The following is a 26,349-nucleotide window of genomic DNA, read 5'->3' on the forward strand; positions in this document are numbered from 1 at the left end:
GCATAACAAGGATGAGTGAGAACATGTGAATAATAAGGGGAAAGTTTAAGACAAAGTATTAGAGAAACTCCCTCTTGATGCGATTAGGTCGACCGCTACCAAGCACCTTATTCTTCAACACATGGGTTGCCTCCCAAGAAGCGCCTTAGTTAATGTCTTGGCAAGACATTATGCCATTAGCTAACTTGATTGTACGAAGGGAAGATGATCCACCACATGACCAGTTTGAATTCCAACTGACACTCCCTCATAGAATGGCTTTAAACGTTGTCCATTTACTTTGAAAGTCGAGCCATCTTTAGGATTTTGAATCTCCACAGCTCCATAGGGAGATACATTGACCACGGTGAATGGGCCAAGCCACCTAGACTTCAATTTTCCTGGAAAGAGACGCAAACGTGAGTTAAACAAAAGAACTGACATACCTTTGGTGAATTCTTTCCGTTGAATGTTTCTGTCATGGTAACTCTTGGTACGTTCTTTGTATAGCTTTGCATTCTCATAGGACTCATGTCGAATTTCTTCCAATTCATTGAGCTGAAACTTTCTAACATGGCCGGCCTTGTCCAGATCAAAATTCAACTTCTTGATGGCCCAAAAAGCATTGTGTTCAAGCTCCATTGGCAAGTGACAGGCTTTCCCAAACACAAGGCGATAAGGGCTCATTCCGATGGGAGTCTTATATGCAGTCCTATAAGCCCATAATGCATCATTGAGCTTGGCAGCCCAATCTTTCCTTGTACTATTCACCACCTTCTCTAGGATCTGCTTAATTTCTCTGTTGCTTATTTCTACTTGACCAGAAGTTTGAGGATGATATGGTGTAGAGACTCGGTGGGTGATATTGTACTTCTTCATGAGTGCTTCAAATAGCTTGTTGCAGAAGTGGCTGCCTCCATCACTAATGACAGCCCTTGGAGTACCAAACCTTGTGAAAATATTGTCCCTCAAGAACTTCAGGACCACCTTATGATCATTGGTTTTGGTGGCTATGGCTTCCACCCATTTAGACACATAATCAACAGCAACAAGTATGTAGGTATAACCAAAGGAAGATGGGAATGGTCCCATGAAATCAATACCCCATACATCGAAGAGTTCCACAAAAAGTATGTTCTTCAATGGCAGTTCGTTCCTGCGGCTTATGTTTCCCATCCTTTGACACCTATCACACTTAACACAAAAATTAAATGCATCTTTGAATAGAGTAGGCCAAAAGAAACCTGATTGCAAAATTTTAAGTGCTGTTTTCTTGGCTCCAAAGTGGCCTCCACAAGCCAATTCGTGGCTATGCCTAAGGATGCTTTCTTGTTCTTCTTCTGGAACACATCTTCTAATGAGTTGATCTGGGCAATGCTTGAATAAGAAAGGTTCATCCCAGACATAATGTTTCACCATGGAAAAGAACTTCTTTTTTTCCTGATAAGTTAGATCATTTCTAAGAACACCACAAGCAAGATAATTAACAAAATCAGCATACCATGGCTCTTTGACTTGGGCAACATATAGTTGTTCATCTGGGAAAGTCTCATTCAATGGTAGTACAGCTTCTCCTTGCTCTTCAACCACAATTCTGCTCAAATGGTCAGCCACCACATTTTCACATCCCTTCTTGTCTCGAATCTCCAAATCGAACTCTTGCAGCAAGAGAATCCATCTGATCAAGCGAGGTTTGGCATCCTTCTTAGTGAGCAAGTATCTAAGAGCTGCATGGTCAGAATAAACAATTACTTTAGAACCAACAAGGTAAGGACGAAATTTTTCTAAAGCAAAAACCACAGCAAGCAACTCCTTTTCTGTTGTGGAGTAATTGAGTTGGGCATCATTCAAGGTCCGACTTGCATAATGAATCACATGGGGAAGCTTGTTCTTCTTTTGACCTAAAACTGCACCAATAGCAAAGTCAGAGGCATCACACATTATTTCAAATGGTAAAGACCAATCTGGAGCTATGATAATAGGGGCTGAAGTTAGCTCTTTCTTCAAAGTCGTAAAGGCTTCCATGCAAATCTCGTCAAACTCAAAAACAGCATCCTTAGCAAGGAGATTACACAATGGTCTTGAAATGCTTGAAAAATTTTTTATGAACCTTCTATAGAATCCGGCATGGCCCAGAAAGCTTCTAACTCCTTTAACAGAGGAAGGGGGTGGTAGATTTGTGATGATATTTATCTTGGCTTTGTCCACTTGAATTCCCTTGTTTGAAACAACATGGCCTAGCACAATTCCTTGTCTTACCATGAAGTGACACTTCTCCCAATTCAAAATCAGATTTGTTTCCTGACATCTTGTAAGCACTAGAGACAAGTGGTGAAGACAATCATCAAAAGATGAACCAAAAACTGAAAAATCATCCATAAATACCTCCATGAATCGTTCCACCATATCAGAAAAGATTGCCATCATGCATCTTTGGAAAGTTGCTGGAGCATTGCACAAACCAAATGGCATCCTTCTATAAGCAAATGTACCAAATGGGCATGTGAATGTGGTTTTCTCCTGGTCTTCCGGAGCAATGGGAATTTGATTATAACCTGAAAATCCATCAAGAAAACAGTAGTAAGCATGGCCAGATAAGCGGTCAAGCATTTGATCAATAAAAGGCAAGGGAAAATGATCTTTTCTCGTGGATGTGTTCAACTTCCTATAATCAATGCAAACTCTCCAACCGGTGATAGTGCGTGTTGGAACTAGCTCATTCTTCTCATTCTTTACAACGGTGATTCGGGACTTCTTTGGAACCACTTGCACAGGACTCACCCACTTAGAATCTGAAATTGGGTAGATGATTCCCACATCAAGTAGCTTCAAAACTTCAGCCCTAACCACCTCTTTCATATTGGGATTTAGCCTCCTTTGTGCATCACGAGATGGTTTGCTGTCTTCTTCCATTAAAATTCGGTGCATGCACATGCTTGGACTAATTCCTTTGATGTCTGCTATGGTCCATCCAAGGGCTGTTTTATGTTCTTTCAGAACTTCAATTAAACTGTCCTCTTCATGTGAAGTGAGACTTGCAGCAATTATAACAGGGAGGGTTTCATTAGCACCCAAATAAGCATATTTAAGATGATTGGGTAGAGGTTTAAGTTCTAGCTTTGGTGGGGTGATAATGGATGGCTCCAATTTTGTGGAGGATGATGCAATAGGCTCAAGTGGTGGCCTAAAGGATGGTGGGTATGGTTGAAACACTTCTAAGGCAGCCATCACTTCTTGGAACTCTGATTCAAAGAGATCTTCCTCTTCTTGTGTTAGGACCGCTTCCAAAGCATCATTAGACTTTTTCTGCACAATTTTAGAAGAAACCTCATGATCCACAACATCAATTGAAAAACAAGTATCAAGAGTGATAGAAGGTTGAGACAGAGCATCAAACACTTTAAATTCAACAGTTTCACCCAAAACAGTCATGGAGAGGGTGCCATCTTTCACTTTGATGATTGTGTCTGCAGTGGCCATGAATGGTCGCCCGAGGAGAATGGGATCAACACGGTCTACATATGGGTTATCCTCCATATCCATCACTACAAAATCAGCGGAAGAATGAGTGTATTAACTTGAACTAAAATATCTTCTACAATACCTCTTGGATATTTGATAGAATGATCAGCTAGTTCAAGACGAATTGAGGTTTTCTTTATCCCTTCTAAGCCAAGCGCCTGATAAACTGAATATGGCATTACATTGATGCTTGCTCCCAAGTCCAACATGGCTCTTCCAACCGTCTTATCTCCGATGTTAATGGGAATGTTAAAGCTGCCAGGATCTTCTAGTTTTGGTGGAAGCTTCCTTTGCAACACAGCACTCACATTCTTGTTGAGCTTTACTTCTTCACTTGGGGTAAAATTGAGCTTGTGAGTCATCAAGTGCTTGATGAACTTTCCATATGCAGGAATCTGTTTAACAACATCAAGCAAGGGCAAATTGATATTAACTTTACTCAAAATATCATAAATCTCTTTAAAAGCCTTATCTTGATTTGCTTTCTTCAAGCGGCCTGGAAATGGAATCGGTGGAATATATGGAGGAGGTGGGATGTATCTATCTTGATGAAGATGTGATGGCACAAATTTGTCATCTCTTTTATGCAATTGAAATGGATTGGGTTCCTGAGAATCAGATTTGGCCTTAGGAGCAGATTGGGACGTTTTGGGTTGTTCTCCTTCCATAGCTGTGGTTTCCTCTTCATCTTCATCCTCTACAACCACAACATCATTTGATAGATCAGAACCAACTTTGTTATCAACAATCTTACCTGATCTGAGCACATGAACGGCCTTGGCTTCTTGGTTTTTTGGATTGATCACGGTTTGACTTGGCCATTTCCCAGGTTCTCTTTGAGCTATTTCAGTAGCTATCTGGCCCAATTGGACTTCCAACTTGGAGATGGCAGCTTGTGTTGTTTGCTGAAAATTGGATTGGTTGATTGCCATTTGCTTCACTATATCCTCCAACGATGATGATTGTTGTGGCCTTTGAAGTGAAGGGGGATTCGCTTGATTCTGTGTATTCCTCCATGAAAAGTTTGGATGATTCCTCCAACCTGGATTATAACTTTGAGAATATGGGTCATTTATTGGACCTCGGTTGTAGGAATTCACCAACTTAGCTTGCTCTTGCACAAATTCTGGATATGCAGCCCCAAAGGGACAAGAAATGGTAGGATGATCATGAGTTTCACAGATGCTACACACTTCCTTCAAAGGGTTTCTTGAGTTCAATGCAAGGAGGGCATCTAGCTTTTGTTCCAATTTGGAAATCTGCACCCTGGAAGAATCATTAGAACCACCAGCAATACGTTTACCTCTTGTATCGGTGTGTTGGGTCTCCATTGCTATCTCCTCAAAGAGTTCATATGTTTCTTCTGGAGTTTTAGTCTTATAAGAACCACCTGCAAAATTAGTGAAAATATTATGGCTAGAGGGGGTTAGTCCTTTATGAAAACATACGCATCTGAAGCTTCAATGGAATCCCATGATGAGGACATTGATTGAGCAGCCCGTTGAATCTCTCCCATGCTTCACAAAACGACTCATCATCTTGTTGTGCAAATAGAAAGATCTTGTCCCTGAGCATGTCGGTTTTTTGCGTGGAGAAATATTTCTCCAAGAACTTCTTTTGAATGGCTCCCCAAGTCATGAGTGAACCAGGCTTCAAAGAATTCAACCAATATTTAGCCTTATCTTTCAAAGTGTACGGAAACACTCTCATTCGAAGTTGCTCTTCCGTCACACCTGTCAAGGGAAAAGAGCTCACAACATTAAAAATATCCTTTATATGAGTTAATGGATCTTCATTAGGTAAACCATAAAAAGAAGGGAGCATATTAAGATGAGAAGATTTAAGCTCATAGTTTCGAGCTGCGGTGGGCAGCAAGATGCTTGAAGGGGATGCTGGAATTGTTGGGATATCAAGGTCTCCCATGAACTCATTGGCAGCCATCTCTTCTTCTTCTTGGTCTGAACTTGATTCCGAATTTGAAGGTGAAGACCCTGGGAGGTCAGTGTGGATAGCAAGACCTTCAAATGTGGCAATGGCTTGCTCTTTTGCAGTTGCTAACTCTCTTTCTAGACGATTCTGAATTTCAGAGATCACCCGGTTTGGTTGCAAAGATGGCCCTGCGTTCAAAGATCTCGAGCGTTGGAATGAAGACCTCACTTGTTCAAGGAAAGGATTACTAGACATAAACTACCTGAAACAGAAAATAATTTGAGTTAATTAGTACTTCTAAAAGAATAGGGTAACTTTGGGCACATAACCAGGGAAGAACTTTCATTCAGTCCCCGGCAACGGCGCCAAAATTTGTTGTTAAAATGTTAACTCGCAATTGTACGGGCCAATTAGTAGTATAGCAAGACAAGTACGAGGTCGTACCCACGAGGACTGAGAAGTTAAAATTAGTTATGTACTTAGATTACCAAATTCAAGAAAGTAGGAGGTTAAGTCTAAAACAGAATTTAAAGCAAGAGTGGTTGTAATTGTTGAACAAATGAGGCAAAGCGAAATTTCAAACAAAAGCAAGGTGAACAAATGTAACAAAGAGTACTTTTGTAGGCTGGAAAACAGGTTGGGATACTAGGGCATTCGATTCACCATAACAATTCAATTCTGGGTTATAAGGAGTCAAGTGACAAGTCTCATTCGGATTCAAAGGTTGATTCTAGCTAAAGTATGATTAGGCCATGGTGTCTGGTCCTAACCTTGTGCTCCTAATTCCCTAACTTGATCATTTGTTGTCTAATCTAAATTAAGCATTAGGAACCCATTAAGCATAGAAGAACAATTTAAACAACCAAGCATGTATCTAATCCCTGTTGTCGAATGTCCATACATACTTTTCTTATTCATAGTTCAATTCAAATCAAAGCATGGTGTCTACTCTTGATTCAAACCAAGGTAGCTAATATACAAGTTCTAATGGTGATCAATCATCCAAACAAGCATATTAGCTGATAAGCATAAAGAATAGGAATATGAATCATGAATCAAACTTGAAACTCAAAACTTCAACTTATAAACCCAGAATATTCATGTTAGGTTACATCATAGCCCTAGTTATGAATTTAGCTACTCATAATGGAAATGAAACTTAAGCAAAAATGAGAAAACATATTGAATGCAATAAGAGTAGAGAAAACCCAATTCTGAAGTTGCTTGTGGTTTCCAAGGCTTCTCCAGGTGCTTCTCCACTTCTAATGCTACTCCAAGAACTTTCTCATGTCTAGAGTATGGCAACTAAAGAGGTGATTTGGGATGAGTTTGGGTGGTTGGTGATGGCAGAGAAAGAACAAATTCGTAGGAAATGGAAGGAAGGCTTGTTGGAGTTCTCCTTTGATTTTGGGCTGAATGAAGTGATATAGGATGGCTGGAGTGAATTATTGGTGAATGGAGTGACTCCTCTGCACTTGAGTAGCTGACACACCTCCCTTAATTGCTCCCTAATTGCTCCCTGCTCCCTCAATTGCTCCCTTAATTGCTCCCTCAATTGCTCCCTTAATTGCTCCCTTAATTGCTCAACATGTCAGGTCTAAAGTCAAGGAAAGCTGTGGTGAGTCACATGGCTCAAAGAAAGTATCCAAGGCTCAACAACTGGAAACTTCAATCCTGAGCTTGGTGTGCATATGGGCTCACGAATTGGGCTCAACTTCATTATCTGATGCATTTGAGTAGTCCATCTTGAAGTTCAGACTCTCATCTTTCTAACTACATATTATTTGGGCCAATCCAAGTTCGGAGAAAGATGTTAAGGCCGAAATGAGTTGCTAACCTAGTCTGCTCGTTTTTTGCACCATTTTGCATCTTTTCTTATCCAAAGACACCATTGTTACCTAAGGCCCAATGAACTGAATGATAAACAGAAAAGGGATTAAAAGCACACGTTTGACTCAATAACATAACCAAATCATAAGCAAGAAGGGTACAAAATGATATACAATTGTGAACTGATCAGCCTCATCTGCTTGAAGTTCTACTCAATACTGCCTACTTCAATGCCTATGGAGGGGATAATGACGTGAGGAGGAATGATTGCTTCAATTCCATAGGCGAGGGAAAACGGGGTTTCGCCAGTTGATCTTCGCTTGGTGGTGTGATAAGCCCATAGTACTCCAGGGAGCTCATCTACCCATTTTCATTCGGCACCTTCTAATCTCTTCTTTAGACAATTCAATATTATTTTGTTGGATGCCTCACCTTGGCCGTTACCCTGAGGATATCTTGGGGTAGACAGATGATGCTTAATGCCATATTTTTTCAAGAATGCAATGATCTGCTTGCCAATGAATTGTGAGCCATTATCGGTAACTAGTGATTCAGGGTAGCCAAACTGGCAGATGATGTTTCTCCAAATAAATCTTTCCACATTGGCTTCTTTAGTAGATGATAGAGCTTCAGCCTCAATCCATTTAGTAAAGTAGTCAGTGGCGACAATCATCATTTTTTTCAACAGGCAGGTTGGCACATGTTAGGCCAGAAATAGCCTATGTTTACAGCCTTATTGGTGAGTGGCCTAGCCGTCATGAATTTTGCAGAGGGCCTCAACTGTTTAAGGGTATTTTATGCAAGTGAGATGAGGGCCAGAGTATGATCTGCGAATGAGCTTGTCGTCTTACATGTAGTATCTCGCGGCTTTCTGCTGGACCTTCCTAGCTTCAAACTTATCTGTTGGTAGATTTCCATTCACCACGTAGTCGATGATAGGGTCTTGCCAGCTAGGGTCTTCATCGATTTGGATTGAGTCGATTGACTCTATTTCTTTGATCCTTGGCCAGTCATGGTGTTCGACCTGGATGGTGCGTCTGAACTAGGTGTCCAGCACTGATCCTAGGATCACCAACGCATCTGCATAAGTGTTCACTGCCCGTGGAACTTGTTGGATGGTGAAAGTAGGGAATTCTTTCAAAAGTCCTTGCACTTTGTCTGGTACTGGACCATTCCTGGATGTTTTGCCAAGTACTTACCTAAGGCTTGATTCGTGATTAGCTGAGAGTCTGAGTAGATGACCAATCTTTTGATCGACAGTTCTTTTGCTAGGTGTAGTCCGATAAGCAATGCCTCATATTCTGCTTCGCTGTTTGAAGCAGAAAAGCCTAGTGTGGTGGCTTGTTCCAACAAAGTTCCATCTAGGGTGATTATGACGGCCCCTGCCCCCGTTCATTTCTGATATGATGCAACTACCACATGTCGTTAGGCGGGTTTGGATCGGTTGGGGAGGTATCGTCTGTTTTTTTCTTGGTTTTCGTGACCAACTTCTCTTCTTCGGCTATCGGATAAACTCTACAACAAAATCTGCTAAAGCCTTAGCTTTTATAGCAGTCTTCGGCCAATAGAAGAGGTCGTATTGACTGAGTTCGATAGCCCATTTCATGAGTCGCTAAGAAGCGTCAGGGTTCTCTAGCCCATTTCTGTCATGACAATTATCCGGTATGCTTGATAGTGGAGCCTTAGTTTTCTCCATTTTTGGATAGAGTCTCTGCATAGAGAAGAGCTTTTGAAGTGTAGAATACCAGATGTTGTGCCCCCAGCTCTTCTCAAATGAGAGCTGAGCTAATAGCTAAGTCGGACACCACCAGGTAGATGTACAAGTCTTTGCCTGGTATCATTTTTTAGAGTAGGGGAGTTGAAGTGAGGTAGGTTTTTATGTTTCAAAAATCTACTTAGCACTCGTCATCCCACTTGTCTTTGTGTCCTTTCTTCAAGGCTTTGAAGAATGGCATGCACTTGTCGGTAGATCTTGAGAGGAATCGGTTGAGAGCTGCTACTCTACCCGTTAGACTTTGAATCTCCTTTGTTGTCGCAGGTGACTTCATGTTGAGTATAACCTTGATTTGATTCGGATGTTCCTCAATTCCTCTTTGGGTGACTAAGTATCCCAAGAATTGGCCGAACGAGACTCTAAATGTGCATTTGCTCAGGTTCAACTTCATATTGTATTTTCATAGCAGGCTGAATGCCTAGGCCAGGTTTTTGATATGGTCTGCTTGCTGAGGAGCTTTGACTAGCATGTCGTCTACGTAGACTTCCATAGTCTTGGCAATTTGCTCCTTGAAAATTTTGTTTACTAGCCTTTGCTGGGTTGCTCCGGCGTTCTTCAGCCCAAAGGGCATGACTTTATAGCAGTATGTACCTCTTTCGATGGTGAAGGAGGTCTTTGCCTTGTCGTCTTCATGCATCATGATTTGATTATAGCTAGAGTAGGCGTCCATGAAGCTTAATAGTTGATTGCCAGAAGTTGAATTGACGAGCTGATCAATTCATGGCAGTGGAAAGTTGTCTTTAAGGCATGCCTTGTTGAGGTCGGCGTAGTCGACACCAACTCTCCACAGGCCCTTATCTTTCTTTGCTACTAAAACAAGGTTCACCAGCCATTCTGCATAAGAGACTTCTTCTAGGAAACTGGCAGCTTGGAGCTTGTCGATCTCTGCTTCGATGATGGCGACTCGCTCGGGCGAAGTTGCGTCTCTTCTGTGCTACTGGCTTGATGGTTGGGTTGACATGTAGGCAATGGCAGATGATCAGAAGATCAATTCTTGGCATGTCAGATGGCGACTGTGCGAATACGTCTTTGTTGTTCTAGAAGAAGACTGCAAGCTTTGCCTTCTCCTCCTGACTTAGGAAAAAGCCGATCTCTCTGGCTTGTCAGGATCAAGGGGTACTAGCTCGACATCCTCTTCGAGCTTCCATCCTTCTTCAGGAAAAACCTCCGGACATATGGTCCTGATTCTTTGATTGCTATTGGGGAGTAGCTATCCCTTTTCCTTTCTTGTCTGCTCGGCCGTCAGGAATAGGATTTGCTTTCTCCTTTGCTTGTTCTACTCCATTTAGATCTGTCTGATTCACAGGGAGGAACTATGTTTGCTTGTTTCTCTTCAGCCCTTGAGCAGAGCATTTCCTTGTCATTGCCTGATCGCTATTGATCTGGCCAACACCGCCCCCAGGGATTGGGTAGCGGATTTTCTGATGTACATGGAGGTGATGGCATTGATCTTGCCAATCCATGGTCTGCCCAGAATGCCACTGTAGGGTGAGACTTCATCGATGACCATGAATGTTTGCTAGCTGATTACAAGTGTGGGGAGTAGACGTCGAGATCCACCGTGCCAACAATAACTGTTGTTGCTTCATTGAAGCCAGTTAGTGACCTGGTCGATTTATTGATCTTTGTCTCTAACCCATTTGTTGAATGACTGCCAATTGTAGGATATTGGCTGTGCTGCCCTCTTCTCTAAGCCCATCTGTTGAATGACTGCCAAAAGAAAGATCCAATAGGCCTACGCGATTTGAATGCTAATGACAAGGGCGTCGTTGTGTGGCAGATCGAGGCCTATTAGACCTTTCTTTTGGAAGCCGATCACGAGATCTTCTTCTGCCAGTGGGATGCTAGTTGAGGCTTGGGAGATCAAGTAGCCTGTTTGATCTTCCTTTTCTTTTCTTTGTGGTCAGCCCGGAGTCCTTGGAGTCGGTTAGGATTGTGTTAATCCTTATGACCTTCTGGGGTGGCTCCTTGGCTGTATCGTGGTCCTCAATCTGCTAGATGGCCTGCTTCGCAATGAACTTCGTGCAGTGACCTTCTCTTACTAGTTCTTCGAGGTGCATTTTTCAAGCAAAGTAGTTATTCGTACTGTGCTCGTGCGTCATATGGAAGGCACAATATTTTTTGGTATCCCTCTTGTCCGGATCTCCTTGCAAGGGTGGCGGTATTCTTACCTAAGGTTTATCCTTCACCTGGGCTAAGATTTGATGTATAAGGATGGAGAACTTGGTGTAGTTCTCCTTCGCCTTAACGTCTCCTTGTGGGCGCGACCTACATTTGTCTTTGTTCCTGCTATTAAGCATGTAGCTTCTTTGGCTTGCCCGCTTGGTTGGTTGATCTTCCTTCTTGGTAAACTTCTTCGCGGTGATTCGACCGTCACAAAGACCTCTGCCAACGTCTGGTTGGGAGTGATAATCAGTTCATGGGATACGTCGTGTTTAGCTGGAAGACCTTTCTTGAAAGAAGAGGACGCGATTCGATCATTGCACCCTACAATGTTGGCCTTTTCTGTTTTGAATTTGTTGATGTAATCTCAAAGCGATTCATCGGGGTTCTTGTGCAGGTTGTACAAGTAGTCAAGATTCTTCTTGATCGTTAGGTAAGAAGTGTATTCTTTGGTGAAGACGTAAGCCAGCTCCTTGAAGCTGCTGATCGACCCATATGGTAGGGTATGAAACCAGTCCTGAGTTGCTCCTCGCAAAGTCATTGCAGACACCTTGCATATTTGTGCATCTTCGGCCTTGTAGAGGATCATAACGCTCTTGAAGTGCTTCAGATGGCTTTCAGGATCGAAATCGCATTTGAAGTATGTGAAAAAGGGCATTGATAATCGTTTCGGGGGTGTAGCCTGCTCGATTTTGGCTGTCAAATGTGAGGAGTTTGCTCGGTCTACCTCCATGCGTAGTGCAGCTTAGAAATTTTCGCCAATGCTGAAGTCTCGAAGTCAGTTACTTACAAGCTTCTCAACGTCTTCTGCACACATGGCTGGTCAGTCACGTTGGTGACCTTCAGGATTTGGGTGACGTTGATTGACTTCCTCTTTGGTTCACAAGGGTCGACCTTCTTGGTTGTGCTGCCTAGGCGGCATGTTGGTGGACTGTGCTTGCTAGGGATTTCCTGTAGCTTGTTATTCAGAATTGGTTCTTCAGGAGTAGGCAGTGGAGTGCCTTTCTTCACGATCCTCATTGTGAGGGTTGTCATGGAACATCCCACATCGACCAACGGAGAGAGGGTGATATGCCTTATATGTACATGCCCACCTCCATTTATCATGAGGCCTTTTAGGAGCTCACTGGCTTCGGAGTCATGGGAACTCCGAAGTTAAGCAAGTTGGGGCTAAAGCAATCCCAGGAAAGGTGACCTACTAGGAAGTTGGTCGTGAGTTCCCAGAAACAAAATCGTGAGGGCAGAGAGGGGGGGTCCAAAGCGGAAAATATCGTGCTAAGGCAGAGCCGATCCCAGGATGTGACAATTTGGTATCAAATCCACTCTACCGTGTGGTGCGAGTGTGCCGACGAGGACGTCGGGCCCCTAAGGGAGGTGGATTGTAACATCCCACATCGAGCAATGGAGAGGGGGTGATGTGCCTTATATGTACATGCCCACCTCCATCTATCACGAGGCCTTTTGGGAGCTCACTGACTTCAGAGTCATGGGAACTTCGAAGTTAAGCGAGTTGGGGCTAGAGCAATCCCAAGATGCGTTACCCACTGGGAAGTTGCTCGTGAGTTCCCAAAAACAAACCCGTGAGGGCAGAGAGGTGGGGCCCAAAGAGGACAATATCGTGCTATGGCGAAGCCGATCATAGGATGTGACATGACAGGTTGACCTTCATGGGGACCTAGCCTTTATTGAACATTTCCCTGTGAACGGGCAGGAGAGCGCCTTTCTTCACGATCCTCATTGTGTGGGTTATCAAGTAGACCTCCCTGAGGGCCTAGCCTTTCGTGAACATATCCTTGCGGGCCCAGGCGGGCATGGACGCCAAGTCATGGGCCCAGCCATTCACGCATATTAGTACTTGAATTCAATCTGGATGGGAGACTTTGTCTGCTCAGACTGTGGCTTGCAAATGCTTGCAACATGTCGGCAAGCCGACCGCCTTGTTGTCCCTCTCCTTGTCTGCTTACTCCTGCTCAACCTGCTTGGTACCCATCAAACTGCCCATCGGCGCGTTCGTCCATCCTTCTCTCTTCGCCCTGTTGTCCAAGGCCAAGGTTTTGAGCCAAGTTTATTTGGTTGAGGAGCTGCCTCATCAAATCGTATCTCAGATTGAGGTCTACTGAACTTCATGGACCGGGAGGAGAGAATTTTGTGGAGCCCAATTGCACACAGGCTAGGGTTTCATTGGATAGGAGTGTACTTCGAGCGCGGAGGCAATGGAGGGAATAATTGAAGTTGCTTCAAGATTGTTCCTACGTCGGCAGTGGTCATGTGCCCACCCTGATAGGAGGTTCCACCATGCTCGGCAGCGGCGCTATGAAGGTGGCTTGATCTAGCCACGAGGCTGTGAGATGGTACGACGACGGCAAAGGCCGGTGCAATGATGCTTGCACCCAAGGTGCCGTGCAGTTGTGATGCGGCTCCAACCGTGGTGCTAAGTGAAGACATGGCAGCGAGGCCTTGCTGCAGATTTGCGGTGGTGGCACCTTGGGGTGGTGGTGCCACCATGTCGATCGTGGGATTATGGGAGGAGTGGCTTTGGGCCATCACGAATTGAGCCATTGCGGCGGTCTTACTCCTAATGCGCTTGCTTCCAACCATGGTTGTTTGGAAGGCTTCGTTGGATTGGAAAATAGGAGGAACGGATTCCTTGAGCACGCGTTGAGTATACTTCAAGAGAGAAGTGGCATTTGAAATTAATTGAAATCTCTAGCAAACTGAAGGAACTATAGGTATCTCTGTCTGATGCTTTTCTTGTGCATACCACTCTCAATTCATTGCCCGCTGAATTCACTACGCTGAAATCAAGTTATAATGCTCCAAGAGAGAAGTGGCATTTGAATGAACTCATAGCAATATGTGTTCAAGAAGAAGATAGGATCAAAAGTGAAAAAGTGGACCCCACAATTAACATGATAACTAAAATCAACCCTCCAAAATCCTCCCAAATGAGTCTGCCAAAAAAGAGCCAGTCAAGAATGCTCACTTCCCCAAAAAGACCAATGACTTTAAGGCTAACAAAACATCCAACTTTAAGTGTTTCTTCTGCAAAAGTCCAGGGCACATAAAGAAAGCTTGTCATAAATACAAGCAATGGTTAGAGAAACAAGAAGCTAAATGTAATCTCCAGTCTTTTGTCTGTTTTGAGTCTAATCTAGTTGACGTTCCTTCTAATTCCTGGTTGCTTGATACTGGTTGTTCTGTCCATGTCACAAATACTTTGCAGGGCTTTCTAAGAAAGAGAACTCCAAATAGGAATGAAGTCAATGTCTTCGTAGGGGATGGAACAAAGGTTGAAGTCAAAGCAGTAAGAGTCATCAATCTTTAGCTAGGATCGAGTCATTGTCTAGAGCTAGATGATATAGTCTATGTACCTTCCATGAGAAGGAATCTTATTTCAATTTCTAAGTTAGTTTTGTCGAATTTTTCTTTTCAATTCAATAAAGAAGGCTTCAGTTTGTTTCATAATTCAATTCTAGTTGCGACAGGCCCTGTTGAATGTGGTTTATTTCACTTGAATTCATTCCATCTGCTCTAAACACTGAAATCATTCCAAATCCAACTCAATCTACTAGGCTTTGGCATCATAGGTTAGGTCACATCTCTAAAGATAGAATCCAACGCCTAGTTAAAGAACAAGTCCTGCCACCAGTAGACTTCTCTAATCTACATGTCTGTGTAAGGGAAATTAACTAAGGCAAGAAAGAAAGGCTCAAACAGAAGTGGTCAACTCTTGGACATAAACCATACAGACATCTGTGGCCCTTTTCCCATCCAAACTCTAGAAGGCCACATATACTTCATAACCTTTGTGGGAGCAAATTTCCCCACGAGAATATTCACCCAAGATTCCTTCTTCTTCTCCGCCTCTCTTTCTCCCTGCAAAACAGATCGGAGTAAAAGGACCACACCCGGGGGGTGTTGGCCAAAGGCCCTCCGATGCCTAAGTTAGGTAGGGTAATTCAAGGAAAACAGGGTGGCCGGAGCCGTGTGTGGTGCCGGAGCCTTGTGTGAGAGAGAGAAAGAGAGGAGGTGGCTAGGGTTTTTGAGAAACAATTTCTGCAGAGTTTTAGTAGGAATTTAGGCGTACCTCAACCATTGTGTATGGCTATGCTTTTATAGTGGTCTCGGAGGCTAGGGTTTCAGAGGAATAATTCCGTAGATGGAAGGGAATTATTCCTCCCCTTTTTGGAATTGATTTGATTAATTATGGATTTGATTAATTAGGGTAAATCAAATCCCTAATTGTGGTAGGTATCAAATCAATCCTGATTCAATTTAGGCAACTCCTTATTTAATTGGGATCGTGGTATTTAACCAAATCAAATCTCAACCTAATTAGGTAACATTCAATTTAATTGGATAATTCCCAATTAAATTGAGTAACTCCCAATTAGGTTGATCAATTCCCAATTTGGTCAAATAATCCCCAAATGGTAGGAATTATTTGACCTAGGGTTTGATTTAATTAGGTTCCCACAAATGCCCCCCAGCTTCTGCATGGCACGTGGTGGCATGTAGGAGATGTAAATTATCCGTTGGGCTGTCCAGCTATAACTGGGCTTCCTTCGTGGACTTGATCTCCCGCGTAGAGGAGGTGTGAGATCTACTGCTGGAGTAGGTGGCAATTTGGGTCGTCTTTTTTGTGGCTGATCCAAATTACTTCAATTCCTTCTTCTTTTTGTGCCACGAACTAGGATCAGTATGAGTCAAGGTGATCATGTACGGAGCACGAACGTGCTGAAAGTCAGCGGTACATAGGAAGAGGAGGTTGGCGTCAGTTCGCTCGTTCTTCTCACTTACTGTGATGGTAAGTTGCATCCTTTTGATCTGCTACAGTTTCCATGGAATTCTTTGTTGTGTATCTAACTAACTTCCATCTTCTGCTTGCAGAGAATGACATCTGCAAGAAACTCGATCTCGGCCCGAACATGACCAAGGTTCAGCAAGCTCTGAACATCTCTATCAGGTTCCTTGAAGGGCGTTGGTTGCTGAGCAAACATCGAAAGGAGGTTAATGCTCTGCCCCCTGCCGGAGATGTTGGAAGATGGAAGCTGTATGGCTAGGGGCCTAAATGATCTGCCAGTTGAGCAGGTGGAGTCCTCGACCGAACTTCCTCCTTCTGCCACGAGCAAGTCTTCTTTAAGGGGGGTCTAATGTGCTAAGAAGATCCCCATGGGTGTTGCTCCTTTTTCATCTGCCAAGATCAAGTGCCTCGTCAACGCGAACAACAAGAAAATCAATAGCATGCATAAGGTCTGGGATATTTTGCTCAAGTCTCGGCCCGAACTGCCCAAAACCCGTGATCTGCCTTATAAGAAGGTTGTTGAGAAGCAGGGTTTTGGTCGCCTGCGCTGATCCAAGGATCAAATTGAGAGGACTGTACCTCTATCTACGACCATGACTCGTCTATAAAGCCACGAACAGTTAAGCGTGAAGCTAACTCAATGTCGCAAGTTGCAGCAAAGAGAGCTAAAGAGTCGTCTGCTCGAGCAAAATGTCCTTCAGTTGCACGAACTACCGATCCGGGAGTTGGTGACAGCTCTGCTGGTCAATTTTGGTACTCATGTTGAAGCCACGGAGGCGTCCAAGCATGAAATTGCTGCTAATGCATACAAGCTGTGCAGGAACGATGCTCTTCCTTGTTGCCCTCTCGAACATGAGGATGGTGAGTAGCTCTATCTTGACTTGCTGCTTAAAGTGAGCAGATCAATGCTGTGAATGCAGAAGCAGTTGAAGAGCAAGTGGCAAATGAAGCTGCAATGGAGGAAGACAACGCCAAAGGTGGTGCAGCTAATGAGGTTTAGGGCAGATGCGGAGGAGCAGGCAGCTGAGCAGATGGTACCGGTTGAGCAAAATGAGGCTTATTTCTTGTTTAACTTGGTTGATTGGCCGCTTTGTTATGGAATTTTCAGTTGTCCTTCGAACTTCAATTCTCATTGTATCTTGTAAATGTGCGTCCGGAGACATAGCACTTGAAGGAGACTCCATTGAGTTTGTACTTGTGAAGCAACTTGCCTGCAATGGAGAGAAGGCTTGTTGCCTATGTGTGTATGCCGGGGACATAACGCATGACGAGGAGCAGCTTGTCTGCAATGGGGGTGAGGCTTGTCGTCTGTGAGCGTATGTCGGGACGCCTCCTTGAGGCTTGTTTCTGGGATTTCGCGGATCTCGATTCGGAGTCCATTTGAGCCCCGAACGGATTTTCTATATCGCGCGATCCGTGGGTGCAGTGTCGTTAAATAATCGGATCGCGCTGAATTTCGGATATGTCGGTCTACACGATGTAAGGATCGTGTAGGATCCAACGGATTGTGAATAGGAGTCCAGGATACTCCGGAATCGCGAACCCTGGGGCTAGGGTTTGGATTTTCAGCGATAACGCGATTTTGGCTAATCCGACCGTCCGTTTCGGACCAAAATCGCAGAACATGGTTCCTTCTCTGTAAGGAACCTTCAGAGGAGCCCAGATCGGCCATCGGAGATCTTGGACCCACGGGATCCCGGATCCGCCGATCTGGCAGCTTACCGCTTATTGAGGTTTCGGGTCTATTAAGGCCGGTCTAACTGTCCAAAAAGCTAAGGTGGGCATAGGAGTAACCTGAAACGAGTGAACGTATTTCTAGGAGCCGGGGGCAGGGTGTTTAGTTGAAATTCTTTTTATTCAGCAGTTTATTAATTTAATCTTTATGGGTAATCAGGCACCAGGAGCCCGACAGGATTGCAAAAGAGACCTTCGAAGGGTCAAAGTAGCTTGGACCATCTGTGAGTGGACTTTCTTTCATGAATTATTTTATATAAATGAGTTATATAGAGGTTTTCCATAAATAAGATTTTATAAGTAATTTTATATTGATTTTATATAAAAGAGTTTTATAAACGAGTTTACTTGACTAAATTCCTTATTTGATCTTGAGTAAGCTTTATTGTGTTTCCGAGCATGATTAGTACATAATTAGTTCTATAAGTTGTGTGCTGCTTACTTTTACATGCTTAAGAGTTATAGAAAACAGATTTTTAGGCTTATGACAGAAGAAATAGCAGCACAACTTGAGATTTCAGTTGTTATTCAGATTTTTCTAAAGGATTTTATTTTAAAACCACCTCGTACCCATTTATTTTGGTGATTACCCAGAGTTGGACCGATGTCTACGGACATCCAGTCCGATTTCAGTTTATGTCAGTGCACTTGACTTTGCCTCACGAGTTTCGGGGACGCTCGGACCGTGAGTGCCAGGATTTGCGGCTCGGCAGACTTGGTGTCCCGAGACCTGCCAGGATTGCGGCTCGGCTGACTCTGTGTCCCCGAGACCTGCCAGGATTGCGGATCAGGCTGACTACGGTCCCCTGCATCCTGCCAGAGCGACTCGAGCTGACTTGGTGTCATCGAGGAATCTGCCGGCGGGACAGGCTGATCATAGTCCCCTGATTTCGCCAGTTTGCGGCTCGGGTAGCCTGCGTGACGCCCGAGACCTGCCAGGGAATTGACGGATAAGACAGGGGTACAATTAGGTGGTAATTTTAAAGAATTTTAAGCTCTTTTATATAGTTATGACTTTCAGCTATTTTATACTAGCTTCTCTGATTTTTCAGGCCTTTATACATTTATATAGTTTTGTTCAGTTATACAAGGTTTGAGTACAGTGCTTTTATACAAGTTTGATTTCAGTGTTTTATACAAGCTTTGATTTCAGTACTTTTAAATAAAATTTATCGAGCTTGAATATAATTTACATAGAATGCTTTGAGTTTAGTATGCTTTAAATGGAGAATACGTATTCAGTTTTATTTAACTATTTTTATAGTGGGGGTTATTATGATTGATAAACTATTTTCAAGAATTCTTATGTTTGGTCCACTCACATCTTCAAACTGTTTTCACCCCCAGGCCGTAGAAGTACGAGGGATCCACCACCGGGCCAATTATAGCTTCCGCACCAAGGTAGAGTTTGTAGAAAATCTTTGAAACCGTGAAAACTTAAAAGTATGCTCTGATATTTAGTTGAAGTTGAAAAACTGAAAGTGGAGATCTGTTATTTGGAAATATTCTGGCAGTTGGTGTGAATTTATTGATTGTTTAACAGGTGAAAATTTTTGGGATTGGTCAAAATACAGGGGAGACTCTGCCGAAATTTCGGCAGGAGTCGAAGAGAAATTTGAAAAGAATTTGAGACAGGAAGGGTAAAAAGGTCATTCGTGCCCGACATTAGCCAGGTGTCGGACTCGCACAGGACTTGACTCGAATTTCAAAGTGAAAATTGGGTCGGGTCCTGTCAGGTTCCCAGGCAAGAGACACCTGAATCTTAGTAATTTTGGCCTTAGAGCCTGTCGTACTTGATCATCATGTGGTCGAGGTCCTCGTCGTTGGTGACGGGGTTGAGGGCATCGAGATGTTCACCAGGGGGGCTGGTACTTGCAGTAGACGACGGCTTTCAGGGTGTCGCAAAGGGAAGTGAGCTTGGAGGCGAAAACAGAGCGCTTGATGTTGTGATCTCGAGGATTTTGGTGTCACCGTTGGACGTATGCGAGCTGGTGGTCATGTGAACGGGGCTGGTAGGGGTGGGGTGGGGTGGGGTGGGTTGAACGGAGGAGAGCCTAGGTGAGAGAGTTTGTTTTTTAATGTTATTTTATTATTATTTTACTTCATTTTTAAATTTAAAATTTTTAAAATTTTAAAATTAAAGAGTTAACTATAATTACAGGTATGTATCAAGTTATAAGAATTGTGGTGAAGATACACATTGAGTTAAAGTGGTAAGCAAAAATGCTCTCCTAAAAACAAACTCATTGATATGCTATAAATGAGGAAGTATTAAGAAAAAATGAGAGACTAAATGACATGCTTCAAAACCGTCAAGTTGACTTAAGTTTGGTGGCAAACAAATTGAAAAATGTAGGAGTACTATAACCTTTTATATTTTACAGAGCATTTTAGTTTAAATTTGACTTTTATATATAGATTTCAAAATTAATGAGTTGACGTCTAGGAAATAGAAACTGTAGGGCTATCCCTACTTTCTTCTTTAATTTCACTGCATATTCTCGTACAAATCCACCCACTGCTAATCAACAGAAGAAGCACGGGTGTTTGGTAATTGGTACACAGAATTTACTTACTATTTTAGACTATAAAAAGCTCCATGAAAGACCTAATACGGTGCCGTTTCTGGTATCTTTGATAGAGATGATTGGTATAAGAAAGCAACGATGCCTTGTTGCATGAAACCTTATTACCAGCACTCATATCATGGAGGTGAGGAGATGAAATTACTTTTCTTCTCTGCTGCTTGACTTGAAACACAAGGCATCAACCCTAAGTACGCATACTGCAATTGGAAGATGCTGAATTTCAAGAACGATCTACAAAAACTTGCTCAAGAAAATCAATTACACGTTTCTTAAGAAACATAAAAGAATTAGTCAAACTAACCTCAAGAATGATTTTCCATAACTTTTCTAAACAGTTCCTTTGGAGCTGCAATTTACAGTTCGAAAAAAAAAAAATAAGAGAAACAAAATAGAGACAATATTTTTGGTACAATTTGAATTCTTTACGCAATATATAGATTATTTTTACCTGGCAATCCAGTGAACTTTTCAAATTGTTCATATGCCTGTCCAATGAACATCTCCAACCCACTAACAACTGTGACACCACACTCTGCTGCTTCCCTCAAGAGTCTGGTCACTCTGGGGGTGTAAATGGCATCAAAAACCAATGAATATGATCTCAGAGCATGCTGCAAAATTGGAAATTAACCCATTAATTCTCTTTAATTTCTTTAATTAATTAGTTATTTATTTTCAATTACGAGCAATTATATGCATGTTAGAAATACAAGTTAGTTGCAAAGTGCTTGTAGCTTAAGTTGTTAAAAGAAGTCACCGTCCCTATCGAATCCCCGTCCCTATCGTTTGTATAAATAAAAAATCTAAAAAAATTCTTGTTAGTTAGTTCAAACCTTGGAAATGGGCGTATCATCAACTTTAGGCTGCATTCCAATAGATGTTGTGTTTGCAAGAATCATACCATCCTCTGGGGGGATGTTAGGTAGATCATCAAGAGACAAAGCATCTCCACCCACTATGTCTGCAAGTTCTCTAGCTCGATCTTGAATAAGACAAATAAATAAATTGTAAGTCATCTCCAAGAAGAAAATAAAGTCTCACTGTTTTTTTGGCTTTCTTAAATATATAACAAAAGTTAAGAAAACTAAATTACAATTTAGCCAAATGTTATTGCATCATGTATAAGGTTTTGCAAGTAATTCACTTTATATTCTAAAGTTAGGACTTTGTCTGGAAGAGTGTTATCAATAAGGAGTTCTTTCTACAAGAACTTGTTACATGGGGATTTTTGGGACAAATAAAGTTTGTTTATAAAAATCATTCAGCTATAAATATTTTTATATTGGTTTTTTTTTTTTTTTTTTCCTTCTAAAGAGGATTTACAAGTATATAATCTGTTATGACTTGAAGGCAAGAAGTCTAAAGTTCAAATCCCCACAGTATCTTAGTAGTGTACGTGTGTGTAAGAAACCCCATTTCCTATAGTTTAGACTATCACTTGTACAAATAAAAAAATATGATTTCCAGTTTTGATAATATTTCTTTTTCAAAATAGATTTTAGGGTAAATTGTAGTCCAATTTATATTTATATCCTTAAATTCCAATAATAATTTCAATTACCGTCAAATTAGGTCCCTCGTTGCACTAGTGGTGTTTTCCGTCAAATTATTCTGTGGTAATAGTATAATTTCTCGAAATGATATAAGGATATTTCAAACAAAAACAATCATCCAGGTGAAAATGGAGTGAGAAAACAGAAATAGTTGATGAGCAATGGAAAAGAAAAAAAAGTGAACCATAGGTGCGATTGGCGATTACAAGCCTTGCTCCCCTCTGCTTTGCACCATAAGCAAGTGCCTTGCTAGCACCACCTGCCCCAATCACAACAAACAGCCTACCAGCTAAAGCTGAACCACTTGTTGTGTTCTTGCCACTATTATTATGTGAACCTGTAAAAAACACGTGCAAAAACCCTAAGCTTCACATTACAAGAACAAATAATCAAGTGTAAAAGCATTGCTAGAGGAAACCTTTCAGTCCTTCCTCAATGGCAGAAATAGCACCAACATAGTCGGTATTGAATCCGAATAACTTCCCGTCAGCCGGTCTCCTTATAATGCAATTTATAGCCCCTATTGACTGAATATTTTGATCAAGATTTTAATCAAGTATGATTTAAAAGGCAGCCAAAACTTGTCCAACAGAAACTGCCAGCATCTTAATAATATGAAGGGTTTTGTTCACTACCTTGGCAACTGGATCAACCTCATCACAGCACTTAAGTGCAGCTTCCTTGTGAGGGATGCCTACGCTGCGTAAGAAACGAAGAATACAAGCTGTGAACTTGAAGTAAAAAGAGCATGAACAGAGTAATACTCGATAGAAAATTAAACCTGAATCCAGCAAAATCCATGGATGAGTATGTCTGGAAAAATTTCTGAATGTCATCTACCAACAAATGTGCATAAACTCCATCGAAACCTACTGACTTGAACACTTCATTGTACAATTTTGGTGATTTGCTGTGGCTAACAGGCTTGCTAATTACGCCAAACACTTTTGTGTACGGCCCAATCTGTCTGAAATTGTATAGATGTATTAGATCCTTGATTGTAGGTTGACTAGGAGCTGAAACTGTCCCTGGCTCAAGCATTCCATAAGTAAGATAACCGCCAAATTTTGCAGAAAGTATCCGTGAAATCAAACCCCTTTCACCCAGTCCAAGTCCTATCAATGGAACCTGAAATTCCAGAGAAAGTGTGTTAGAAATCCATTCAGCTACGATTCAAATAGATTGGCATCATTAAAATGGTATCTCAAGGAAGTTTGGCAATCTGGGGAGTAGCCTAACTCCTTATAAGCGCTAGCAAAGTTTCTTAACTTTCCGACATGGGCCAATTCTTCACATCCTGACGGTACCTAAACAAAAAGAAATGATGGGCAAATCTTAAAAAGCACAATGCAAAAAAGCATGCTACCTACTCTGCTTACTTGAGAATGAACGGCGATTTGAAAAGTGCGTGCCACATCAGTTATATCCAAGCAAGTGGTTGCAATCTTCACTATGTCAGCTCCAGTGGCTTGCATTGCTGCTACAAGATTGCCAATAGACTCCACAGATGGGGTCTCTTCAAAGTTGTAAGAAGAAACAATAACTTTTAACCTTTCAGGCTTCTTTCCTTCTATAGAGCTAATAAATTCACGAGCAACCTTCAAAGACAAGTAATGAAAGAGCCAAATTTCTCTTATGCCATTAAAAACAAACAAAAATTGTTTCAAGTTATATACATTTGTTAGAGAGCAACCTGAAGCTCAACATCAACGTAATCAGCTCCGAGATCCATTGCTAATCGAAGTGCATCGAGTCGATTTTGTTCATCCCCATCGTACTGACCACCTTCCCATTTGGGCCTAGAAAAAGTACACATAATGTCAGGTGGGAGCTGGCTGGAAAATTCTTTGTTGTATCCCAACAATTCTATGGTTACCATAAAACAAGCTCAATAACGTAAGGAACTCTTGGGGAAAGTACCTATAACTGAAAAGTGTGGGCAAAGGGCACTCTTTAACTAGACGCCTGAGATCTTCATTGTGATTGAATGTTTTCAAATAATCTAATCTTATCTCCACAAGGTCAGCACCAAGGCCTTTTGCCTTGCCCATATCAGTCACCATCTCACCCACTGATTCGGCCATTATCGGAACACAAACTAGAGTCGAATTCCTCCTCATCATCCCCTCACCTCCAACTTTCAGGGCATCAGAGCAAGAAGAACTAAGCTAAAACTCAACCAAAAAGAAAACAAGTGAGAAAATTCTATTCACATAATTGTCGGTGCAAAACACTCTGCGTTTTTCTTGCTTTCCCTTTTATCAGACAAGTATATATATGATATCTGTTTGGTTGCTGAGAAAATTTCAGGAAAATATATGTAGCGTTTGACTGTTTATAAGCTTCTCTGTTTCCTGCTTAATTTTCTTGGCAACGAATCAGATAGACAAATATCTGATAATGTACTTCAAATTATTCATGAACCCAAAGACGAAAGGAGGAAAGGAAGATCAAAAGGCACAGAGGCAGTTACCATAATGTCACAAGAGAACGAGTGAAAGAGAAGAGAGCTCAGCTGAGACCTGAGATAGATGAGAAAAGAGTAGGAAAGAATGTCAAAGCAGAGTGTGCTGTGTTGCGCATCCGTAATTAAGAGGGAGATTTGAACCGTCCTCTCTTATACCATAATGCCCACGTGGCATTACCTGATTGGGAGGTCAAATTCTGATATTATCCTTTTTTTGGGCAAGGGGTCCGAATTATTGAGGGCTCCCGTGCGTGAGCCATGACCCCACATCACAACGGGTTGGTAATAAGTCCATCATGTTTGTAGAGTAAATTCATGTGAAAGTTTTTTTTTCTTGATTGAAATGATATTTGTGTATATAAACTTAGATGCTACGACATAAAGGACTTATAGTTTAAGTAGTTAAGAACATTTATTTAGATTGTTGTTAAATGAATTTCAAAATTAATTGAGTACACATTACTATAAAATTATTTATTGAATTACTAATGTGTATTCAGTTAATTTTAGAATTCATTTAGCAACATTCTTTATTTATCGATACGTTCAAACTTAAAGCATCTTTAGGCGACTCGCTAATTTTTTTTTCTTTTGTAAATATAACGTGTATAATAACTTGGACAATATGATTAGGCCGTCTCAGCCGCTGGTCAAAAAATTTAAGAAACTAGACCAACCAAACTTAATTGGATTGCGGCCATTCTTACCTGAGAGAAGACTAGTAGGTGTTAAAAAATGGAAATTAGTGTGAGTGAAATGATTTTGAAACGTGTACATTTTTAACCAGAGCACCCATGTGGTGTGCCAAATTAAAAATAATATTAAAACAAAATGTTCAACTGAAATGTTTTGTATTGTAACGAAAAGAGGGCTGCTGATATTTTGATTAGTGTGCCGGTTTGAACCATTCTGAGGCTGTAACCCCACGTGTCTATTTTACAGTGGGTCAACTTGTCTTTTTTCAACTGAGGCATCTTAAATGCCTACAAATATAGAAGACAAATCCCATCAATTCATTTAGAATTCTATAGGATTTTTTTTTTTTTTGGGTACATTTTTTGAACAGCGAAAAAAAACTTGCCTATCTTATGTTTCATGTACATTTTTTTAAATGTTTTTTCTTTTATATTGACTCATTATGCGCTGAGAGATAGAGAGAAAAATGTATGAAAATAAACGTGTTATATGAAAGGTGTGTTTTTTTGTCTGGAATGTGACTTGGAAGTTTTATTTCTTACGAAGAGTTGCTATTTTTCAGTCATGTATGTCATAATGGGCCATCAGTTTTAAGTTGTGTCCTTTTCTCTTATTTTTTTGGTGAAAGTTGTGTGTCCTTTTCAAACTGAGGCATCTGACACATATAAATAAATAAAGGCAAGTCCACATCAATTCATTTAAATTGTGTTTTTCATTGTTTTATGAACAAAAAGGTTTAGGGGAGGGAGAGGCCATCCTCACACTCAGGACTAGAGCAAACTCTAGATATTTTCAAATTTATAGATTTTCCACTAGCACGGAGTTGTTGGTGGTGGGACTCAATCACTGATGGGCAACACATAGGGTAAAGACCTTATTAATATTTTTCTACTTTTCATTCTTAGAAATATCAAGTTTTAATGTGACAGCGTTTAAACATAGTTTCAGTTTGCTTTTCTTTGGGGATTGCAGTGTTGCTTGCACAAGAATTCAATTGTTGTATCTTGGGACAATAAATTCTAGAAGCACTAGTGAGCAGACAACTTCGTCTTAAGAATATAGTACCAAGTTCTAGACTCAATCATCTATAAAGTTTTCATACTTTGAATTATATTTTTTTTTAATTTGCAAATTTATAATGTAATTTTATTTTTGAAATATCTATAAATATAGCAATTTTTTTTTTTTTTTTACCAACAGCAAGCCTTTTATATTTTGATCATTATGGGTTTGATGTACTTTAGCTGTAGTTATTTGTATATGGCGGACATGGCTCAATCAAGATTTTTTTATATTTTTTTATAAATAAA

At 41.4% G+C, this 26,349-nt stretch overlaps 1 protein-coding gene and 1 non-coding gene across 4 annotated transcripts; one reads left to right on the forward strand and one right to left on the reverse strand.

The window, feature by feature from the left end:
• Positions 1–4,969: 4,969 nt before the first annotated feature.
• LOC117633336 lies at positions 4,970–5,076 on the forward strand. Its single transcript, XR_004586644.1, has one exon. It is a non-coding gene; the product is annotated as a small nucleolar RNA R71 (small nucleolar RNA).
• Positions 5,077–20,178: 15,102 nt separating this feature from the next.
• Positions 20,179–24,450, reverse strand: LOC117633161 (bifunctional 3-dehydroquinate dehydratase/shikimate dehydrogenase, chloroplastic-like). 3 transcript variants are annotated; one of them, XM_034366855.1, is made up of 13 exons: positions 24,350–24,450; positions 23,797–24,044; positions 23,570–23,675; positions 23,256–23,474; positions 23,145–23,183; positions 22,658–23,004; positions 22,512–22,575; positions 22,295–22,403; positions 22,061–22,213; positions 21,157–21,305; positions 20,772–20,934; positions 20,625–20,669; positions 20,179–20,520 (listed from the first exon to the last, which is right to left on the reverse strand). In XM_034366855.1, exons 1-12 carry the CDS (start codon positions 24,350–24,352, stop codon positions 20,626–20,628), a joined length of 1,644 nt encoding a protein of 547 aa, XP_034222746.1. In that variant the 5' UTR covers positions 24,353–24,450; the 3' UTR covers positions 20,179–20,520; position 20,625. The 3 variants fall into 3 exon arrangements, with proteins under 3 accessions (XP_034222746.1, XP_034222748.1, XP_034222747.1); XM_034366857.1 differs by lacking the exon at positions 23,145–23,183; XM_034366856.1 differs by lacking the exon at positions 23,145–23,183 and having other exon boundaries at positions 23,247–23,474.
• Between the last annotated feature and the right edge of the window lie 1,899 nt (positions 24,451–26,349).

Source organism: Prunus dulcis, chromosome 6 (genome assembly GCF_902201215.1).
Source record: "Prunus dulcis chromosome 6, ALMONDv2, whole genome shotgun sequence".
Lineage (NCBI taxonomy): Eukaryota > Viridiplantae > Streptophyta > Magnoliopsida > Rosales > Rosaceae > Prunus > Prunus dulcis.